The sequence below is a fragment of the Culex pipiens genome, unplaced genomic scaffold, assembly GCF_016801865.2.
Source record: "Culex pipiens pallens isolate TS unplaced genomic scaffold, TS_CPP_V2 Cpp_Un0054, whole genome shotgun sequence".
In the NCBI taxonomy this organism is placed as follows: domain Eukaryota; kingdom Metazoa; phylum Arthropoda; class Insecta; order Diptera; family Culicidae; genus Culex; species Culex pipiens.
This window is the reverse complement of record NW_026292871.1, coordinates 1-20,295: the sequence shown is the minus strand read 5'-3', so window position 1 is coordinate 20,295 and position 20,295 is coordinate 1. Positions and strand designations below refer to the sequence as shown.

General features: G+C 47.3%; 7 protein-coding genes across 9 annotated transcripts; 3 read left to right on the top strand and 4 right to left on the bottom strand.

Moving 5' to 3' along the window:
• The first annotated feature begins 1,303 nt into the window (after nt 1-1,303).
• LOC120422284 (single-pass membrane and coiled-coil domain-containing protein 4 homolog) lies at nt 1,304-2,052 on the top strand. The gene is made up of 2 exons (XM_039585678.2): nt 1,304-1,470; nt 1,674-2,052. Exon 2 carries the CDS (start codon nt 1,706-1,708, stop codon nt 1,886-1,888), a length of 183 nt encoding a protein of 60 aa, XP_039441612.1. The 5' UTR covers nt 1,304-1,470; nt 1,674-1,705; the 3' UTR covers nt 1,889-2,052.
• A 305-nt stretch (nt 2,053-2,357) lies between these two features.
• LOC120422268 (programmed cell death protein 6) lies at nt 2,358-3,426 on the bottom strand. Its single transcript, XM_039585658.2, has 2 exons — nt 3,331-3,426; nt 2,358-3,275 (listed from the first exon to the last, which is right to left on the bottom strand). The coding sequence occupies exon 2, from the start codon at nt 3,239-3,241 to the stop codon at nt 2,717-2,719; it is 525 nt and encodes a 174-aa protein (XP_039441592.1). The 5' UTR covers nt 3,242-3,275; nt 3,331-3,426; the 3' UTR covers nt 2,358-2,716.
• Nucleotides 3,427-3,501: 75 nt separating this feature from the next.
• Nucleotides 3,502-5,812, top strand: LOC120422255 (S-adenosylmethionine mitochondrial carrier protein homolog). The gene is made up of 3 exons (XM_039585656.2): nt 3,502-3,707; nt 4,934-5,613; nt 5,669-5,812. The coding sequence occupies exons 1-3, from the start codon at nt 3,648-3,650 to the stop codon at nt 5,778-5,780; spliced, it is 852 nt and encodes a 283-aa protein (XP_039441590.1). The 5' UTR covers nt 3,502-3,647; the 3' UTR covers nt 5,781-5,812.
• On the bottom strand, nt 5,803-6,804 carry LOC120422280 (uncharacterized). Its single transcript, XM_039585668.2, has 2 exons — nt 6,314-6,804; nt 5,803-6,254 (listed from the first exon to the last, which is right to left on the bottom strand). Exons 1-2 carry the CDS (start codon nt 6,482-6,484, stop codon nt 6,045-6,047), a joined length of 381 nt encoding a protein of 126 aa, XP_039441602.1. The 5' UTR covers nt 6,485-6,804; the 3' UTR covers nt 5,803-6,044.
• Nucleotides 6,805-6,942: 138 nt separating this feature from the next.
• Nucleotides 6,943-10,061, top strand: LOC120422248 (DALR anticodon-binding domain-containing protein 3). The gene is made up of 3 exons (XM_039585644.2): nt 6,943-7,628; nt 7,691-8,174; nt 9,805-10,061. Exons 1-3 carry the CDS (start codon nt 7,045-7,047, stop codon nt 9,922-9,924), a joined length of 1,188 nt encoding a protein of 395 aa, XP_039441578.1. The 5' UTR covers nt 6,943-7,044; the 3' UTR covers nt 9,925-10,061.
• On the bottom strand, nt 10,008-17,044 carry LOC120422218 (protein CLEC16A homolog). 3 transcript variants are annotated; one of them, XM_052711503.1, is made up of 10 exons: nt 16,735-17,044; nt 16,466-16,605; nt 16,016-16,394; nt 15,332-15,927; nt 15,065-15,274; nt 14,658-14,777; nt 11,703-11,895; nt 11,370-11,635; nt 10,727-11,315; nt 10,008-10,664 (listed from the first exon to the last, which is right to left on the bottom strand). In XM_052711503.1, the coding sequence occupies exons 1-10, from the start codon at nt 16,935-16,937 to the stop codon at nt 10,172-10,174; spliced, it is 3,189 nt and encodes a 1,062-aa protein (XP_052567463.1). In that variant the 5' UTR covers nt 16,938-17,044; the 3' UTR covers nt 10,008-10,171. The 3 variants fall into 3 exon arrangements, with proteins under 3 accessions (XP_052567463.1, XP_039441567.1, XP_039441546.1); XM_039585633.2 differs by having other exon boundaries at nt 15,332-15,909; XM_039585612.2 differs by having other exon boundaries at nt 15,065-15,909.
• A 296-nt stretch (nt 17,045-17,340) lies between these two features.
• Nucleotides 17,341-18,042, bottom strand: LOC120421376 (splicing factor 3B subunit 6). The gene is made up of 3 exons (XM_039584572.2): nt 17,889-18,042; nt 17,703-17,821; nt 17,341-17,643 (listed from the first exon to the last, which is right to left on the bottom strand). The coding sequence occupies exons 1-3, from the start codon at nt 17,916-17,918 to the stop codon at nt 17,412-17,414; spliced, it is 381 nt and encodes a 126-aa protein (XP_039440506.1). The 5' UTR covers nt 17,919-18,042; the 3' UTR covers nt 17,341-17,411.
• Between the last annotated feature and the right edge of the window lie 2,253 nt (nt 18,043-20,295).

Genomic DNA, 20,295 nt, shown 5'->3' with positions numbered 1-20,295 from the left:
GAAATGTAAAAATATCATAAGGATGTAGTATAAACAGTCAGTTTCAAGAAAATGCATGCAAAATATGTATTTTCTAACAATTTTTCATCAGAATTTTCAAATTAAAATGGCTTGTTGTGCTTCGAATTCCGGACACTGATAAAAGCTGATTCGAAATCCGGACACTTTTGCTTCGAATTCCGGACACTCGATTTTACTTATTAATCGCACAAATTTGGACTGAAATGTTAGTAAATGACATTCTTCAGGTCTCAAATAAGCTGTTAACATCAAAACAATCGCTAGTTTATATAACAATTTGCTAGAATTTAAGGAAATCGAAACCATAAATTTCTGCTTTGCCTTCCCGGTGCTTCGAACGCCTATGAAATATTTCACGTGAAATGTTTCGAATTTTTGGTGAACTTATAATTTTATTGTATTTAATTGTTTTGGCATTAACTACAGCGTTCAAGCAAAATTTAAATAAAAGTTGATGCTGGAATTCATCAAATAACACAGTTTTGACATTCATAATGCGAACTTATATCCAAATAATTGATAAAACAAGATAAGTGTCCGGGTTTCGAAGCGTCCGGGAATTCGAATCATGACGTTAATTGGCATGAGTCAATCTGATTCATCAAAATCGGAGCACCTCGAACAAACCAAACAAAAATTTCCAAAAACTGCATCCCAATTGCTTTACTGTAAATATAACAAATTTTATACTGAACGTTAACAAATGACTGGTTGGAACTACACTCAAACCCCGATGGTTTGACACCAATTGTTGACAAACGAACGGGTCACTTTCTAGATTGACTATGTTAAACCACCAACAAAAATCAGGATTTAATATGAAAAACAAGTTTATGTGTTACAGAATTGAAATATTTAACTATAACTATTTAATAGTTCCACAACCTTAAAAATTAGCTAAATTTTAGTGGTCGCCCCAGGGATGCCAAATTTGAAGATTTTCGAGCACAGGCTCAATGCTCAAACGTATTATTTTGCCATGTTATTCGATGATTTTTATTTAAATTAATTACTCACGAAAAAGATAACAATGTTTTGCTTCTTTTGCCAAAAACAGATTTGTAAAATATTATTTCGCCATCAAGTTAAACTCATTTGCGTTTTTGTGATGTGCCCGAAAATCTTCAAAATCTGGCATGCCTGGGTCGCCCTAACATCATCAGTTAAGAGTGATTCTAGTACTTCCGGTGTACTAGAATTGCTGACAGTTCTGGCGTTACTCACCGTTACGAATGGTGTGACAATTAAATTCAGTGTTTTTCATCACTAAAAAAAATCCAAATTATTCCGTCAACACATTCGCTCGACACGTCGTGCTTCAGATCGTCCGGGGAGTTTAAACGCAAAATTGGTTGAAAATCATAACATAAACAGGCTGTGATATTAAAATTAATTGGGTTGTTAAACTATTCAATTAAAATACAAACTAAAGTTGCTTCGACTTTTCAGGTGAGTTTGGAAAAAAGGGTTAAATTTGATCAAACAAAAATTCGCCGGTTCTCGCTTTTTGGCGGACGTTTAATTTCCAGCGTGGCACTTTTTTTTTATTTCTGGAAAGAACCAAAAGAGGCAAAAGGAGAAGAGAGTCAATAAACAGTTATTCCAAGGTGGGCTATCTTATCTTATAGAAACCGACATTGATTTCGTTCCAGACCAATCGCCAGACGACGACGACGACACCATCATGCGTAAGCTGCGGGGAGGCCAAACACGCGAAACGCGCAAACAGAAGCAGGAACGGCGCGAGGAGAACCAGAAGATTCAGCAGCAGCTGAAAACGATTGTGCTGCCCATTTGTGGCGTTGTGTTCCTGTGCATTGTTGCGTATGTGTTTCTGAAGACGCGCCCGCGGTTCGAGGAGCTGTGAGGGTGAAGTTGTTTTTTTTTCGTTTACCTGATTTGCAATATATATTTCGTGTTTTCGATGTTCTTTATAAGAGAGATGCATTTAGTTTTTTATGTACGATAGGCAGGCACAATACAATAAAGTGATTAACTGTTCCGATTGAGAGGAATTATATTTACGTAAAATTGGATTTTTACTTAGCCTAAAGGAAGTATGAGAAATCCATGAGGGAATTCGAAACAATCAAGTAAAGAAGAATGCTTAGAGTACGACGAGATATTTATTATAAAGTTGTGATTGTGTTTGTTGTATAATATAAAAAGTAATATTTTAACAAAATTTAACATTTTGGCCACTGTTTAATTATCCATAACTATGAGTGTAACGTTGTTTTAACTCTAGTAGGGACTGCGTTCAAGAACATTAACCATTCGAATGGGTAAGGTTTGTGTTTTAGACTGAAAATCCTGTAATCTATAACCTGTGGGTCTTTCGTGCTACAGCAAGTGGGGAGTTGGAGAATAACTACTGTTTTAGGGGAGAAAATTTACATACACTATCAGAATCTCCGAGCTTTGCCACCTACATATATGATCTTTAGCTAAACATTAAGGCCATTTATTTTTCGTGAGACGAACATCTTATCCACACCAAGCCGAAAATATCTCAATGGCACCCCTTTTGTGGCTCTGGTGAACGATTGTTACTTACGATTCGACCAAGCCAGAACAAGAGTGTCATTCAAGTGCTTTCTCTGCATCGAGTTTAAAATTGATTGACAAAGTTTAGAAATTTATAAATCGTTTGCGACGGATCCAATCTAATTCTATCACCCCAAAAGCGGCCCATTCAAATCTTCAAGCTAAACACCATGTTCAAAAACTGCTCGTAGTGGATGGTTATGACGCCGTCCTGGTCCGTGTCGTACTGCCGGAAGGACGACGTCAGCGTGTACAAAATTACGCAGCACTGGATAAAATCATCGAACAAAATCGTCCCGTTTCCGTATCGATCAAACTTTCGAATCAGCGTGTCGTAAAGCCCGTCCGACAGGCGATATCCAAAGGCCGTCAGCGCTGCCTTCAGCTCGTTCTTGTCGATGTTTCCCGAGTTGTCCGTGTCGAACGAGCGGAAGCAGTTCTGCCAGTCCGTCACGTACTTCCACAGCGCTCCAAAGTCCTGGAAGTTTACGACGCCGCGGTTCGAGCGATCAAACATCCCAATCATGAGCCGGACCGTTTCCGGGTTGAACGGGTTCCACGTTCCGTTCGAAAGCGCCTGCTGTAGCTCGTCCTGCGATATGAACCCACTTCGGTCGCGATCGACCTTCTGGAAGATGTTCCACAGGAACTGCTGGTCTGGCATGCCGGCCATCTCGTTGTGTGTATTGATAGATGTCTAGCTACAACTAAAGATCGATTTTCAGTAAAAATCACCACAAAACAAGATCAAAAACCACTTACAAACTTAAAAAAAAAATCACAAATTTCTCAAGATTCTGATGCACTTGTTTTCACAAAACACGAAATAACTTCACTCTTCCGCAACCACTGACGTGCGAATGACTCATTTGACATCCCCAAAAGAACAGCGTGATTGATCTGGCGTTACGCGCGTTACCACTTTCACGGTGGGCTTAAATTTCGTCAGCTGACTGATGATGGGGCACGTTCACGGGTGAGTTTGTTTTGAAGCGACACTATCATGGAACGTTTACGCAAGGAATAAGCATGTTTTAAGGAGTGCGAATTTACTTAAACATGTGAAATAGCTTTTAATCATGACTTTAGAAAGTAAATCGATTGCTTCCACGGATTTCGTGTACTGGTCTTCCTTGCTGGTGAGTTTTCATTCAAAAATCCAAGGACTTTCGCCCGATTGGCGTCTTTCTTAAAATTTCAAATATGCTGGAGTAGATCTTGCTGGGAGATAACCGAAAAATCGCTGAAGCCGCGATAGGTAGTACGGTCCGAGTCGGGAAACAGCGCTGGTTCGACAAGGAGTGCCAGCGGCTACTCGACGAGAAGAACACAGCTTATGCGGTGAAGCTGATAGCCGCAACTGATGAGAACGTGGTGCGATACAAACAAGCGCTGAAACAGCAGAATACGTTCTTAAATGTAAAATGGAGCAGCTGTTCCGGCAGAACGACACGCGGAAGTTTTATGAAAAGGTTAACCGTTTTTCCCGCCCGTGTGGATCAATCGGACCGCGCACTGGACTCACAATCCAGAGGTCGCCGGTTCGTATCCCGCGGCGGGCGCTCTAAAATTCTTTGTGTAAATATGGGTATTCGGCGCCGTCGCTCCGTGCCATACTTTCATACACTTAGGAGCCCAGGGCGGCGAAGTCCTTGTAGATAAAAGGAAGACACTAGTGGTTGGTACTAGCAATGGTGGCCGACAGCTATAAAGTCAACTTCGTTTTTAACCGTTCCCGCAAAGGCTATGCGCGCCACAAGCCAACACGTGTCGGGACGCCGGCGAAAACCTTCTCATGGACAAAGGCGAGGTGTTGGATAGGTGGCAGCAGCTCTTTAAAGCCCGACTTAGACCGTAGATCTGGAGACGGTGCAGAAGGAGATCAGGCAACTGAACAACAACAGGACCGCCGGCAAAGATCGGTTACCCGCTGAGCTCTTCAAATATAAAGGAAGCAGTTGGCTAGGGCGATCCATTTGGTGATTCGAAGATCTGGGTTAAAAAAAACTACCAGATGAGTGGATGGCTGGTGTCGTACGTTCCATTTACAAAAAGTTCGATAAGCTGGATTGCTGCAACTATCGCGGCATCACGCTCATTTGGGTGGGTTCCTACCAAGCTGGGTTCACTGGCGCCCGCATCGCCACGGACCAAATTTTCTCGCTCCGGTAGATCCTCGTGAAATGTCATGAGTACAACGTTCCCACACATCACAGCTTCAGCGATTTCAAGGCAGCTTACGATACAGTCGTCCGCAAACAGCTATGGCAGATTATGCACGAGATCGGTTGATTTTGGACCAAAATGGTCCAAAGTAACGGTTAACAATAAAACATCAAATTGAAATAAATAATCTATTTTCCAGTCAGGTGCCGTGGCCGGTCTCGTCGTGGACATCGTCCTCTTCCCCATCGACACCGTGAAAACGCGCCTGCAAAGCGAACGAGGCTTCATCCGGTCCGGTGGATTTCGCGGCATTTACAAGGGGCTCGCTCCAGCCGCCGCCGGAAGTGCACCCACGGCGGCCCTCTTCTTCTGCACGTACGATGGGCTCAAGTCGCACCTTGGCAAGCTGGCCACGCAATCCCAACAGCCGTACGTGCACATGGTCTCGGCGGCCAGTGCCGAAATCGTGGCCTGTCTGATCCGCGTTCCGGTGGAAATCGCCAAACAGCGACGCCAGGCGCTGTCCCTCAAGTACAACTCGTCGTCGGCGGTGGAGATCCTGTACCATGCGTTCAAAACGGAAGGCATCCGGCGGGGACTGTACCGGGGCTTCGGCACAACCATCATGCGGGAGGTGCCGTTTTCGTTCATTCAGTTTCCGCTGTGGGAGTATTTTAAGCAGAACTGGTCCTCGGCCACGGGGACGGCGCTGACGCCGGTTTCGGTGGCGATCTGTGGCGCGATAGCCGGTGGAATCGCCGCCGGGCTGACGACGCCGCTGGATGTGGCCAAAACGCGGATCATGCTGGCGGACGACGGGAATCGGACCGGAGTGTTCCGAGTGCTGCGGGGAATCTACCGTGAGCGGGGGATCAGAGGGTGAGTTCGCTCCAATGTTTCAATCCAACGACTGTTCACCAAATCCAATTTCCAGAATCTTTGCCGGGTTCGGACCACGTGTGCTGTGGATCACGCTGGGCGGTGCCATTTTCTTCGGTTTCTACGACCTTACCACGAGGCTGCTCAATTCGGACGAGTCAAAGTAACAGAGGACCCAAAACACACGTGTGATGTGGAACAACAGCTTGAGCACGGCCAAAGCTTGGTGTGTATTTGTATTTAGAACGAGATTAGCTTAAATAGTAACAGAATAAACAAAATATGGGCAAAATGCAAATTATCACAAAACTTAGGACAAGTTTTTGGTGTTTCCTCCCTGTTCTTGAGAACTGAATCCATGTTTCTAAGTAACTTTTCTAATACTAGCGCGTGAGTAAATTCATAAATTACGATGGCAAGGTGTGATGATCTTAAGCGTACAGCTCGTTGCCGTTGGTGGCATAAGTCTTGCTGCTGTTAATGCCCTTGAAGAAGGGCTCGTCCAGCCTTAGCTTTCCCTTCAGCAGATGCTCCGTCTCCATATCGTCGTCGTCCTCCATGTCGGACGAATCGAACGTGAAGCTGGGCACGTACGGGTGTTTGGCGAAGATCTTATGCTTCCTTCTGGACATCAGATAAACCTGTAAAAGACAACAGTGAGTAACGATAGCATTATCTCCCCCCTCGATCACGCCCTCACCATTACTGATAGCAGCATCACTGTGATAAGAACCGCCAGCGGGATGAACAGAAAGTTAAGGCTCTCCGAGTTGCCAGGGTAGTGATTATCGGTCGCTCCCAACGTGGTGGCGCCCTCCGTCGTGGAGGGTGACGCCGATAGCGATTGGTTTAAGCTGAAATTCGTGCCCATTTCTCCGTGCGAGCTAGCTTGGCGTTTGTGATTTATGGCCCCCCTTTTCCCTCTTTTGTTTCACGACTCAGCAGATAAGAACGATCTCCGGGAATTGTTTGATGAGATATTTGGTGGTGAAATTAGCCAACCATAACTTTCAACTTGAGTGCTTTTGTCCGGATTCGTTCAACACTTCCTACGCTCGGCTTTGGTTTCACTTTTCACCTGAAGTGCAGTTAATTGAATTTGGTGCGGATAGAATTCCAGCGGAGAAAGAAAGTGCGCGATGAAAAGAGTTGCAAAGAAGTGCACCGACGCAGAATGTTTACTGACTGCAGTGTTTGAGGCACGGAGCAGAGTCGACCTCTTTTTGCCAGCGCTCCGTAATCTTTTTTATCAGTGTGCAGTGAGAAATGTCAAAAATCGCGTTTGGAGCACGTTCACAAAAGTGTTTTGTTTGTGTAACGCTTCGTAACGAGTTAGCTCGCGCGTGAACGAGTAATCGAAAGTTTAATGTGGATTTTGTTTGCTTAAATTTCAAGTACATAATTAAATTTTATGTAAAGTAATACGACAAAATGGACCCACTTGAACAGTTGGAAGTTCAGTTGCGAGCACTCCTTCAAGAGAAACTCAATTCGCCCCGATTCTCCGTAAAATGCCTCAACAAACAGTTGGCTGAAAGTGGCGACATGGTGGTCAAAATTGCCGACCCAGCATGGATCGGAGAGGATCAACCGGAAGCCGTTTTCCTTGACGGCGAAGACAGAAGCTGGAGTTTGCCCGTTGCTCGAGAAAAGATTTCCAATCTTTCGATAAGCCTGTTCCTGAACCGACCGGACACGTACCGAACGTTGATCACACGATGGAGCGACGGAACGTGGCAAATTGGGGAGAATCTTCAGAACAGGAAGATTCACTTGACCTGTGATATCGACGATGGCAACTGCGAGCAGTTCTCGCTGACCGATCTGAGGGTCGTTTCGGTTAGAAACGTGGTCAAGAATCTGTTGATGCTGCAAGGATTCCAAGTGCTGCTCGAGAAACCAACGGAAGAAACCGTTGAAACTCTGCACGTTGGGTTGACGAGGACTGGTTCCGGCGTTAACCTGCTGTGTGGTCCTGTCGTAACAAACGGAGTGACGGCATGCGAGTACATACAGTAAGATATTACAATGAAAACTCTTGTTCAAATCAACTAACTTTACGTTTGTCTTCCCACAGAAAGCGCGCCAACGACATGCAGCTGATCGCCCAGCACAAGTACGGGCTGCGGGTGAAAGATCAGGTGCGCTTCCAGCAGATGATCGCCAGCCTGGGCCGGTCGGCCGCCGTCGTGGACCTGCTCGAGTCGAAGGCGTCCAGTCCGATCGACTTCAGGCGGGACAAAAACCAATCGAGCAAGGGAGCCGCCTTCATTCTGTACAACTTTGCCCGACTGTCCGTGCTGTTCAGGACGTTCGAGGAGAAGCAACGCACCGGATACTATCCGGAACTTGCACCGATCGAGACGATCGATTTTGGCCTGCTCAAGGAAGAGGACGAGTGGCAGCTGTTTTGGGTTTACGTTGCGGGTTTTCCCGCGATGCTGCGACAAGCGCTGGGCGATGGTCAGCTGGCGCGCGTTTCGCCCCATGTTGTGCTCGGGTTCACCTCAGGGCTGGTGATTTGCCTCAGCAAGTACTACCGACGCGTTCGGATTTTGACGGTGAGTATTTTGACGGTTGTAGGACGTCTAAATCAAAGATACTGGCACAGAGTAACACAGAGTTTCCACTGCCTCTTGATTTTTGGTTCAACCTTATGGTACATCGCACGCCTGGTACCAGCAAACCTTATGGAGCCAAAAAATGAAATTACTTTTCTTCAGACTGGTCACTCTGGGTTACTCTGTGATACTGGGGTGTAATGTATTCGAAATGTTACGATTTTTCAACCACCCAATTCTAATTTCAATCAGAAGTTTACTTTTAAACCATTAACAGTGACGTTTCTGCACAACACCTATTGGCTTTCCTATCGAGAAATTAAAAGTGAGAGTGTGTGCAACATGGAGTTAAACTTTCTGTGCAGTTGCTGTGAAGGTTTCCATGGCACTTTGAAAAGTTTAACACCATGTTGCACGCACACACTCTCACTTTTAATTTCTCGATGTTTATAGGACCTTTTCAATCTTGAATCTCAAAAACCCAATCTGCCAACCTTCCAACAAAAATGCGTTTCCCGAACACAGACGTGAAATTCAAGTATCTAGAATGCCAACTAACGAGGAGAAACTCGGCCTGCCATTATGGTACTGGCATCTATTGGTGCCAACACACTAAACCTTGGCTTATTGGGTTAACTTTGTATTGTGTCATGAAATGATGATCTCTTCCTTTATATTTTAACCCAGTATTTTTGAACAATTACATCTTGGACTTCACATCTATCGAATTCTTTTTGGAACATCGAAGTGATTTTCAGGAATGATCCAATTCAATCTAGGCCCAAGCTTATTCTTTTGCTTTTTCCCGGTCCTTTTCCAGAGAACTGTCGCGTTTATACTCAATTTGTACATAACGAAAATGTGCTTTCCTATTCACATTGACTTTTGTACAACATTTCATTTTTGTCTGGAAGCAGATTGTGGCAATGTGAGCCGTGCCTTTGATAGCTCGGTCGGATTGCCCTCCTTTGCTGGTCCGCACCTTGATTATCCTAGAATTTGCTTGGAGCTGTTCGCCGTGCTCGGCGATCCCAACTTTTTCTCGAGAAAACGAACGCGAGCCTCCTTGTTCACAGGTCGTACAGCTGCGTTCTAAGTAAACCAAATTAGTTAGTTTTAATCCACTATTTTGTAGGGACTCAGCTTACAGCAGTCAGAACGTTGTATCCGCAGAAAAGTAATCCACTTGTCGATCTTCTTATCACTCCGTTATTGCTTGCTGCTGGCGCGAACTTTGGCGAAATTCAGCAACGCACGTGACCTGCTTGGTGGTCGGTTAACTGCCAACTGATGGTGGTGTTAGAGCATGTGATTGGTTTGAGTAGATTTATTGGTCATCTTCGGGGTCATCCTCGGGCTTATCGTTTTTGAGCGAGAGATCGGCCCTCAGGGTTATCAGTACCGGTCAACAAATTTAGGTTCTGGAAAGGTAGAGTTGATGGAGATTGATCGAGATTATGTGGTAGATCGTGGGTGTTGATGTTGGTAAATGTCAAATCTGAACAGATGAAGATCGTGGTCAGGTTACGGAGGTTCTGCGAATGACTGTCACAATAAGAATTTTAATACCTTTTATATCATAACAAAAAAACTTATAAATTTTTTTTTTTTATCAAATGTTTTTTTCCAGGAGAATCGAGACCACATGCTGCCGACCATATTTGCGAGGATTTACCTGCTGAAGTCGGTATACCGAGTTTTGTCGACGCTTCTGGATCTGTTGGAGCTGGAACCGGTTACTCAAATGTAGTATAACTGCACTGAATGCGTTTCATTGACGAAAGAAACGCCCTTTTCCGCACAAGGAGGTCATCGAAAGCGAATCTGTCCGCGTACACCGTCCACAATAATTTATTCCACTAAATAAATTTAACTGATCTACATCTACAGCGATAAAATTTTCAATGAGTCCTGACCTGAACGTAAAACAAAAACAATTGACCTACAACATTGAAACGAACCTGATGGATTCGGATGGGGGGAGCGTGATGCACATTTCAGACAGTTTCGATCGCGCCCCGTTTCTTCTGGCGCTCTTCACCCGCGATGAACGAAGTTTCCTCCGAGTTGGTGGGACTCAACTCGACCGGTACGGTTACCGTGGCCGGACTGCTGCCCAGAGCGACCACCGTCGGCACGGACGATTCCTTCACGGGGACGATCGTCATCATGCCGCCGCCACCGATGGGTGTCCCGCTGTAGCCGGGCGTTCCGGAACCACCGCCGGTCGGTTCCAGGCTGAGCCGAGAGGGTGTGTGGGACCGGGACGGTGCGTTGGAAGAGTTCCGAGAGCTTGGACTTGCGTTCTGCGAGCGGCGAAAGTCTTCGAGGGGGATTTCTTCGGAGCGCGGTCGCGGAACGCGTGGGCTAGGAGTTCCGGAGCGGTTTCGAGAAGCCTCGCGTGATTTCACCGCTCCGACGGCAATCGGTTGGCTGCTTTCTCTGCGCGCCGCCGGGTTGGAACTTTTCCGCCGGGCTCCGGTTGCGTCGCTGTTGGGTGGAATAGAAATTGTGAGAATTGGCGATTGAACTCTAGTGAGGTTATAATTTACCCATCGATCGAGCGACTGGAGTTGATCTGCACCCGGCTGACGCTTCCCGAGGGCATGCTTTCGCGTCGTAGAGCGGCGGCCACTCCTGGAACGCGGTTCGCGGTGGAAAACAGTGGTCGATGTTCTCGCGGCTGCCGCCCGCTGTTGGGACGCAGAATCGAGGCCGTCCTCGAATCGTGGGCGTTCCCGAGGGAAGGAAACGTCGCATCGCTGAGCTGGCCGGGAATTTCCAACAGCTGTGCGATCTGGAACATCTTCTTCTGACGTGCCTTGCTACGGCCCTTGGTGAGTCGCTGCTTGGCCGCCATACAACGGATGTGGTCGTCGAACATGAACTTGGCGGACAGAATGGGCGTGCGGTTGTTGGTGGCTCCTCCGCGATGGATCGTCAAGTGAAGGCTTCGCGAGTCTTCCTTATCGCCGTTGACTTCGACGTCCTGCAGGAAGCCAACAAACTTTGCCACGCCCCATCCCAGCCGTTTACTGTCCGGTTCGACTAGAATTAGCTGGAGAATGTCCATCACGAGGAAGCGCCGGAATTTGGCGCCGTCTCTCATGACCACGGTGCACGCTATTAGGTCACTGTTGTCTGTAAGAAGGAATCAGTTATTTACTGACTTCAAACTCACAAAGAAAAACTTACTCAAATCCAGCGCATTCTCGATCTGCACGCACTGGCTAGGGTTCGTCAGCGGTAGCAGCAGCTCCCGTTCGCCGGTCAAGCTTTGGCACATCCGCCGCAGCATGAAAAACACCCGAATTGCCCGGCGTGCCTTTTCCACCTCGCCGCACGGTAACCTCCGCGGGAAGCTGATCCCGGTGAGGGGCGTCCCGGTCGGCGGCAGCAGGATCGTCGAATCGTTGCACAGGAACTCCACGTTCAGCGAGCTCTTGACCATTTCGTTGTACCTGGGAAAGAGAAAGGCGAGTTGAGCAACAAGGTTCGACGAGGTTGTACTACGACTCAACAACTCACTCGTCTTCAAACAAGTCCAGAAAGATGTCCTCGGATTTGTAAAAGTTGCGCAGAACCGTCATGCTTTGGTTGCGCGCTGAAAACAGCAGGTTGCGGTGCAGGTCGCAGATGCTCACGTTGGTCGTCCCAACGCCGAAGATCTGCGAGAGCAGCTTCAGCGTCAGCTCCATCGTGACCAGCCGTACGCGGCATGCTGGAAAAATACGACACGTTGGAATTGTCAATCAATCGTCAATGGGTCAATTGGCAGAACGATCAATCGGCAGAAACCCAAATGGCAGATAATTTCAAAAAGCCCAAAAAACAAACCGAGTAATCGTCCAGGTCTCGTGGCCATAGAGGACTACCTGTCTAATCAGTGTTTTGTACATCGTCAGCTTCGTGCGGCGTTGCACTCGATCCGGTGTGAGGGTCTTCCGTAATCCGAGGTAGGCACGATTCCCAGCATAAATACGAGTCCGGATCTCTTTGCTGGTGTCGTTGTCGGCAACGCGATCCCAAGTACACAAACTAGCTCACCTCCTCCAACTCATCACCATCCACAGTTAGAGATGGGAGACTTGGGGGGCCGACATCCTTCGGACCCCTTCTGCTCGTGTATTTTGTCTTCGTCGTATTCATGTCCTAAACGCCATGCTTGTACCTCTAGTCGGGTGTAGACTCCAGGTTTCTTGCCACAATGTCGATGTCATCGGCAAAAGCAAGTAGCCGGTACTTGGACTTGTTCAAAATCGTGCCACTTGTGTCGATGCCCGCCCTTCGAATAATGCCCTCAAGGGCGACGTTGAATAGCGCACAGGATAAGCCTTGTCGCAGCCCTCGGCGTGATCCAAAGGGTTCCGCTAATTCCCCAGAAACACACCATCCAAGGTAGCTTTGATCAGCCGAATCAGTTTATCCGGGAACCCGTTCTTGTTCTGCCATAGCTGCTCGCGGTCGACTGTATCATAGGCCGCCTTGAAATCGATCAAGATGTGATGTGTGGGCACATTGTACTCACGACATTTCCCGAGAATCTGTCGGAGACAACATATTTGGTCCGTGGTAGCGCGCACGCGCCGGTGAAGCCCGCTTGGTAGGGCCCCACGAACCTCCTTGCATGGGGTGACAGCTGACGGCAGAGAATCTGGGAGAGGATTTTGTAGGCCGCGTTGATAAGCGTGATGTCGCGGTAGTTGCCGCAGTCTAGCTTATCGCCATTTTTGTAGATGGGGCACACGACACCATCCATCCATTCCTCCGGTAGCTTCTCCTCCTCCCAGATCTTGGAGATTACGCAGTGAAGCGCCCTCGTCAGTTTTCTCCTCCATATTTGAAGAGCTCACCGGGTAACCGATCCTTGCCGGCAGCTCTGTTGTTCTTCCGCTTCCTGACCTCCCTCTTCGCCGTCACCAGATTAGGCACTGGGAACTGTTCATCAGCTGCTGGCGCTCCAAGGTTGACTCCTACGCCGTCTCCGTCCGCTTCATCGCCGTTAAGGTGCTTCCACCTTTCCAACACCTCGCTCTTGTTCAGGTTTCCCTCGTTGCCCTGCACACGTCGGCTCGCGACACGAAGCTTTTGCGGGACCGGTTCACCTTCTCGTAAAACTTCCGCATTTCGTTAGCTCGGAATAGCTGCTCCATTTCCGCGCAATCTCGGTCTTCTTGCTGGCGCTTCTTAAGCTTGAAGACCGCGACCTGCTGATTCCGAGCCTGCCGGTATCGTTCCACGTTCCCTCTCGTCGCCTTGTGCAGCTTCTTGTCGTAAGCTGCCTTCTTCTCGGCGGTAATCCGTTGGCACTCGTCGTCGTACCAGTTGTTTCGACTGACTCGGATTGCGCTTCCCAGTGTGGCTTCCGCTGCACTGCCGATGGCTGAGCGTATGCGGCTCCAACCATCTTCGAGCGAGACTGCGCCAAGTTCCTCCTCACCTGGCAGATTTGCTTCTAGTTGCTGCGCGGGCCTTTTCCCCATTCTGCAGACACGCGGTGTTGAATTGAGGGGCCCTCCGGCTTCGTCGTTGTTTGAACACCATCGACAGCTTTGAGCGCATGGCAACTCTAACTAGGTAGTCAAGTCAATATTCGCGCCGCAAAAGGTGCGCACGTTTGTTACGTCCGAGAAGAATCGGCCGTCGATCAGGACGAGGTCGATTTGCATTTTCGTCCGTCGGTCAGGTGATTTCTGGACCCATTGTCGGTCGAAACATTTTCTTCCGAACCGAACGTTCATGTCTCCAATGATGATTTTAATATCCTACCGCGGACAGCCGTCGTACACCTCCTCCAGCGTCGCGTAGAATGCTTCCTTCTCATCATCGGTCTTTTCTTCGTGGGGGCAGTGCACGTTGATGATGCTGTTGTTGAAGAAACGGCCTCTTATCCTCAACTTACACATCCGCTCGCTGAACGCCGTGAAGCCGAACACGCGATCCTGCATCTTGCCCCGCACGATAAAGCCGGTACCCAGCTTCTTGTCCGTACCGCCGCTCAGAAAAAAATCTGGAATTGGTGTGCTGACATGGCCAGTTCAGCACCTGCTCCTCCTCTAAGCACACCTCCTGCAGTGCCACAACATAGTAGTTGCGAGGTTGCAACTCATTCGCTAAGGCGAGTTCGAAACCCAAGAAATTCAAAGACTTGCAGTTCCAGGAGCCGAGACGCCAATCGGTGGTCTGCTTTTCTATAGGCTTCTGCCGTTTGTTCCGGATTTCTTGCCTTCTTATCAGGGCTGCGCTACCTAGTCTCGGGGTGGGGAACCACCTACGAGCTACCGAGACCTAGCTCCGGGTTTTTCACGACACCGTAACGGGGTTTGAAGATTCTGCCTTTCAATTTTCTGCCTTTTGAATTTTTCTGTCATTTAATTTTCTAACGGTTGAATAATATACTGCCTTTGGCAGTCGTCCGACTGATTTTCTGCCCCCCGTTAAAAAAAAAGTCACTTTGGCCAAAAACATTTCCGCAAGACTTACAAGGCTGACTGGAGAGCGCGATGACCTGCAGCAGCTTCTCGATCAGTATGACGTTGTACTTGGAGCTTCCGGTGGGCGACGATCGGCTCAGCACGATTTCCAACCACTCGGCGTTGACGCCTGGAAAAAGGGACACAGAGTTAGTAATTTGGAAGGGGGAGTTCACTCAGATTAAACGCATGTGTGACGAGACAAAGATCAACCAACCATCTACACCGGGGGGTTTTCAATTGCCAGAGAGATCCACAAAAGGTCGTGCAGAGTTACAGTTACATGTAAATGTAAAGGCGGTGACAGGGTAGCGTGAATGCGAAAGCGAAAATGCCATTAGTTAGCGATACAGACTTGTAACACGAGAGAGAGAGAGCGGGGTTGAGGGATTGCGCGGCGGAATGCGATCACCTTACCTTTGTTGTTTGCCAACGCGTACAGCAGGCAGAGCGCGAGCAGGGCCAGATAGTCGTTCTCGGTGCAGTCCAGCGACGAGAGGACCATGTCCAGGAAGGGCCGGTTGGTTTCGGGCGTGCGGTACGCGTTCAGCAGCAGCTTCTCCTTCTCTTCGTCGGTGATGTTGACCTTCTCGATCTCGTCCGACAGCGTTGGCGGGCTGGGCGATTCTGGGTGGAGATTGCGGGTTGAGTGAGAGTTGTAGATGTGATTTTTTGGCGACTCACCCGACACTGGCGGTTCGTTGTTGGTGGACGTGCTGCTGCTGCTGTTGCCTTCGTCCACGGATTGGTCGTAGTTGTACGAGCTGGATGATGCCGCGGAGCTTTCCAGTGCTTCCTCGAGACTTTCGACGGGTTGGACGAAGCCGAGCGCGACCACTTCGCGGTTGTCGATGTACGCGTTCAGGACCTGGGCGGCTCCCTCCTTGAAGACGGTGTGATCCGCGTTGAGAATGACCCACGTGAGGGCGTTGATCAGGGGTCGATGGGCGATTACGAGGAACACTAGCGACAGGAGAAACAGAGCTACCACGCTGGACACGCGCGGGTTGTTCATCTCTTTGATGTCGATGTCGACGACCTTGTTGAGGACGGCGGCCAGGTTCCGGGTCACGACGGCCATCGAGATGGGTGGCGAAGGGGTGAGGGAGAATATGTACAGGGGGACGAACAGTTTGTGGAGTAAATGCTCGGTCAGGACCGCGTTCAGGTCGGGAATATCCAGACAGAGGATATCGTTCAGGTAGTGCAGGTGGTCGAGATGCTCCGCTACGAGGTTCGCCAAACGGTGCTGCGATTGATGGCTGGAAGACATTTGGTTCCTAAGAGTTTTTTTTATTGGATAGATCACACAAGAGGCAGGATTCAACAGACACAAAGTGAGACTGTTGAAACAACAAAACAACTTACTCAGTATCGTTACGAACGCAAGCGTCCAGTTCCAAAATGTGCTTCCCGATGAACCAGACCAGGTTGCTAAAATACGGCGCGGCCGTTTTGTCCCGTATAAACTGGAGCATGTTCGGGTTCTGAACTTTGTACACATTCAGCGTGATCGTGCGAACCGCGATCCGAACCATCGACTCCGGATGGTTAAAGAACTTGATGGCCTCCGTATAGAGCGGGAAGTCGTTCGTGTGTTCATTGTAGAAAAAGTGTATCGTGTGCGTGTTCAGCTTCAGACTGAGCGTCTTCAAAAACAGAATATAATATCCCATCACATCTTCGTCGGAAAAGTCAAATTTATGGACGATAATCGAGTTGACCAGGTTGTTACTGAGGAGGTAATCTGCAAAAGCAAACGAAAGCAATGAGCAAAACGCAAACAAAACGGCTGATAGGGCGCGCTGCTCCACTTACAGAGGGACGTTTCGTTTCGAATGTTCTCAAACAAAATGTTGAGCGTCTGCAGCAGCTGGACGCAGACAAAGCTCGATCCGCCACTTTTCTGGCGCATTATGTGCAGGAAGTAGGACAGCATGTTCTTTTCCAGAAAGAAGCTACAGGAAAAGATGCAAAAAAAGTGAAATCAGTCAACCCATAATCGCGTCGCACCTACGTAATTTTATCGACTGAAGGTCACTTCCCTTTTCCATGGGCAAATTGAAGAAAGCAAAAACTGTACTCACTCAAACACGGAAGAGTCATTCTGGTCGCCCCAGATCAGTATTTCCGCGATGGACCGGAGGCTCTCGACCAGCAGGCCGCGGTTGTTCTCCGACACGGTCGTGTTGCGCTCCAGCACACTGTACAGATACTTGAGGTGGTCCAGCGAGAGGCGATTCTTCGGACGGTTCCAGCCCCCTCCGAACCAGCTTCTGCTGCGGAACATTTTTTCTTTGTGTGCTGCTTCTAGCTTCACAGCGAATTTCAGCAATCAGTCATCATTATTACGTTCACAGCTAGGGCAAACTACACCTCGTGAAAATATTTTCAGCAGATTTTACACTATTTTTAACACTTTTCAATTAGTTTGGAAATAATCGCAGCCCAGCGCAGTACAAAACACACTTTGCAAGCAAAATTATCTGATGTTTGACATCTCCAAGCTGTCATGAGAGTGCAAAGCGAACAAGAAAAATCGATAGGTCTGTGCTCTCGTCTAACGTCAAATAGATTGATGAATTTTCAAACTACTCAGGTTTCACTGTTGTAACATCAACAGTGCATTATCATGAACGGACCCCAGGTTCAAGAAGCAAGGAACTTTCGGATTCATCTCCTAACTCTCAAAATTCTCGACACATCCGTTGTTATTAACCTAACTTACGCGCTAGTTTAGAATGATCAGCAAAATGCACGCCCCCTACTTCCGCAGATCGTCCGAGTTGATGTTGTACTTGGCCTTCATGGCGTCCAGTTCGTCCTGCTTCTTGTCCACATCCAGACGCTTGAACGCCTTCGTCGATTGATAGTACAGCACCACCAGATACCGGTTGCACACGTTGAATCCGGACAGATGGTCGCAGGCATTTTTGGCGTCGAATATGTCCTCGTAAACCACGAAGGCCGTTCCGCGCGTTTCCGGCGTGTTCCCCCTGTCGAAAAAAAGAACCATTAGTCAAGACAATTCAACCCAATTACAACCACCACTTACACTCGAATCTGGCGAATGGCTCCGTACTTGCCAAAGATATCGTACATTTCGTCGGAGGTAATTTTGTAGGGCAAATTACGAACGTACAGGACACGATTAACCTCCGGCGGCAGCCGCACCTGAAAACACGCACATTAACCGTAAATCCAACCCTCAAAACTTTAATATTTAAGTAAATCTACTTACGTTGTTACGTTTCTGCATTGCTAGAGCCATTTTTGATCTAAATAATCAAACTTTTACACTAAATTTAGTAAATTATTAGAAAAAATGCTTCCAAACTCCTCGGCGGCTGAGGTGTGTTTACGTTTCGGCGTCAACAATCAAAACACACGCCGATGAGCGTTACGCTGGTTACACCTTCGTTTGACAGTTCATTCATGGGCGTTACGAAACGTTACGTTGTGCCCCCGGGCAACGGAACGCGCCATTTGTCATTGTCATTCGCAAGTTCGCAAATCGCACAGCCGGCGTCCACGATTCGTTGTTTGCAAAAAGTAGAGTTTGTGCAGTGATTTCCCCCAGATAAAGGAAATTTTCGCGTATTTGTGCGTGCTTCTAAACGAGAATTTATTGTGGAAAAGTATACGCTGCGGGTGCTTCAACTAGACTACGTGGATTTTATATAAAAGTAAGTTAACTATCCAATTTAATTCTATTTTCCCATCGCCTCATGTAAAACATTGTTTTCTATAAACTTACTATGGTCTAACTATTTTAAACCATACATGTTTTCACCAAATTGAAGATTTTTAACAAAAGTTGCATTTTACAAACAATTGAAATAATAAAAAAAGTTAAATTGCATCAAACAAAAGCAACACAAATTACGCGCATCAATAGGGGATAATGGTCAATTTTGATAACATGACTTTTTTTGTGGAAAATTTGCACTATAAATACTTTATGTATAGAGGGGTAGGTAGAAATAGCATGTATTTCCATTGCGCACCTAATGGTGACTCACCAGCACTTCAGCTTAAATTGGGTCCTAAAATTAAGCTTAAATTACTGATATTATTGTTCATAACGATAATGCTTATTTTTCTGAGTACCATGACCACAAAGGACCACAAAATTTACTTCGCGATCACGGCCTATATAAAGTATCTTATCTAACAGGTCGTTCCAAGGGGACCAAAGTTGATCCAGTACAAAATGTCTTGTTAATTTATTGAATTTTTCATTAAAAATAATGAAAGGGATCAGAAATGTTTTTTAAGCGTGTTTTGACAAAGGACTTCGCATGCTCTCGGCGTGACATTCTAGGTACTTGAATCTTTCGTCCCAAGCAGAGATGATGTCTGCAACGCAACAGTTTTCTGTTGCGTGGAAGCAGCAACTGCCGTGCGAACTATATACCTAACAGATAGCCTCTTAGATTTAGATACGTTGGGAATTTTATTGCTCACACACACACACGCACACGTTGAAAGACACAGTTTGTGTATCAGCTCGGGAGGAGTTCCTTTCTAATGAAGATTGCCAGTACGGTCACCGGAGCACCGAAATGATTTGGGGTTGGGACCAAATTGGTAGGATATTGTCCACACCCGGAGAGACATTTACAGAACCATACGATTTGGGGCAAAATGGGTATCACAATTCATAGTTTTTGATACTGGTAATAAAAATGGCCATTTGACAGGATTGGCCACACGCGGAGTGTACACGGTGCTGAAGTAGGAATTTCGACTAAGCCATGAATATCATGATCAGCCTTGTGAATGACAACTTAATGCGAATGGCCGGAAGAATCGGGCCGACAATGTCCTCCCGCGAAATCTCGGCCACCGCAAAACTGCTGCTGCCCAGGTGTTGGCCAAAATCGCCGTGTCCGAGGGGAAAAAGGCCGTGACTTAGTACATTACCTCGAAGTTGACACTGGTTGCTCCGATTTTGAATCACAAGTGGCCCTTTTCAGGGCCAGCAAATTTTGTTTCGAGAGCTTTGTGCAAAGTTCTTTGTCATACTGGTCTTGTGTAACATTTTTTGTCATAAAATTATTTTTATTAGATCCTTTTCGGTGCTGGGACCTGGTTAGGACCGAGTCGGCTTTTGTAATTACATTTTACTTAAAGCTAAGAGTAATTACAGAGGATCTTGTGTGTAAATGTTAGTGGGAGGGGAGCCGATAACCCGCGGCCTACTCGGGGTTAGTAGGGAAGGGATTGATGTTAAAATGTGTAACATAACCACCAGCACCTCTTCACCGTTGTACATACAAATTGACATAGGGCACGCACACTCAGAAGAAATTCACACAAATAATAAAGAGGTTATTGTTATGGCCAGCCACACTGCGCAGAGTTCTTCGTCCAAACACAAGCTCTGCACGTCGCTGGGCTCTTCGGTGGCAGCATAGCTGTCACCCGATGATGTTGGAAGTGCGCTTAGATGTAAAACGTCAGCTGTTGGTTTTATTATGTTGTGTGATTTGTCTGGTCCGCGATGTGAGCGACACACGCGGTTTTTAGTTGTCGTTGAATAAACGTTAGTTTTAATTTGTATTTGCGGCGTATTTATTGATCCCTTTGGCTGGGGTTCAAGGCCACTTCCGTCTACGTCCCAAATGCAAAAGTGGCGACGATAA

Excerpts from the sequence above, each read along its gene's own strand:
- LOC120422284 (XM_039585678.2), top strand. The coding sequence starts at position 1,706 with ATGCGTAAGCTGCGGGGAGGCCAAACACGCGAAACGCGCAAACAGAAG.
- LOC120422255 (XM_039585656.2), top strand. The coding sequence starts at position 3,648 with ATGACTTTAGAAAGTAAATCGATTGCTTCCACGGATTTCGTGTACTGG. Across the intron at positions 3,708-4,933 it reads TGTACTGGTCTTCCTTGCTG|TCAGGTGCCGTGGCCGGTCT; the intron begins GTGAGTTTTCAT and ends TCTATTTTCCAG. Across the intron at positions 5,614-5,668 it reads CGTGAGCGGGGGATCAGAGG|AATCTTTGCCGGGTTCGGAC; the intron begins GTGAGTTCGCTC and ends TCCAATTTCCAG.
- LOC120422268 (XM_039585658.2), bottom strand. The coding sequence starts at position 3,241 with ATGGCCGGCATGCCAGACCAGCAGTTCCTGTGGAACATCTTCCAGAAG.
- LOC120421376 (XM_039584572.2), bottom strand. The coding sequence starts at position 17,918 with ATGGCTCTAGCAATGCAGAAACGTAACAAC. Across the intron at positions 17,822-17,888 it reads CAATGCAGAAACGTAACAAC|GTGCGGCTGCCGCCGGAGGT; the intron begins GTAAGTAGATTT and ends GCGTGTTTTCAG. Across the intron at positions 17,644-17,702 it reads GCCATTCGCCAGATTCGAGT|GGGGAACACGCCGGAAACGC; the intron begins GTAAGTGGTGGT and ends TTTTTTCGACAG.
- LOC120422280 (XM_039585668.2), bottom strand. The coding sequence starts at position 6,484 with ATGGGCACGAATTTCAGCTTAAACCAATCGCTATCGGCGTCACCCTCC. Across the intron at positions 6,255-6,313 it reads TGATGCTGCTATCAGTAATG|GTTTATCTGATGTCCAGAAG; the intron begins GTGAGGGCGTGA and ends TGTCTTTTACAG.
- LOC120422218 (XM_039585612.2), bottom strand. The coding sequence starts at position 16,937 with ATGTTCCGCAGCAGAAGCTGGTTCGGAGGGGGCTGGAACCGTCCGAAG. Across the intron at positions 16,606-16,734 it reads AATGACTCTTCCGTGTTTGA|CTTCTTTCTGGAAAAGAACA; the intron begins GTGAGTACAGTT and ends CTTTTCCTGTAG. Across the intron at positions 14,778-15,064 it reads CGCGTTGGCAAACAACAAAG|GCGTCAACGCCGAGTGGTTG; the intron begins GTAAGGTGATCG and ends CCCTTTTTCCAG.
- LOC120422248 (XM_039585644.2), top strand. The coding sequence starts at position 7,045 with ATGGACCCACTTGAACAGTTGGAAGTTCAGTTGCGAGCACTCCTTCAA. Across the intron at positions 7,629-7,690 it reads ACGGCATGCGAGTACATACA|AAAGCGCGCCAACGACATGC; the intron begins GTAAGATATTAC and ends GTCTTCCCACAG. Across the intron at positions 8,175-9,804 it reads GACGCGTTCGGATTTTGACG|GAGAATCGAGACCACATGCT; the intron begins GTGAGTATTTTG and ends GTTTTTTTCCAG.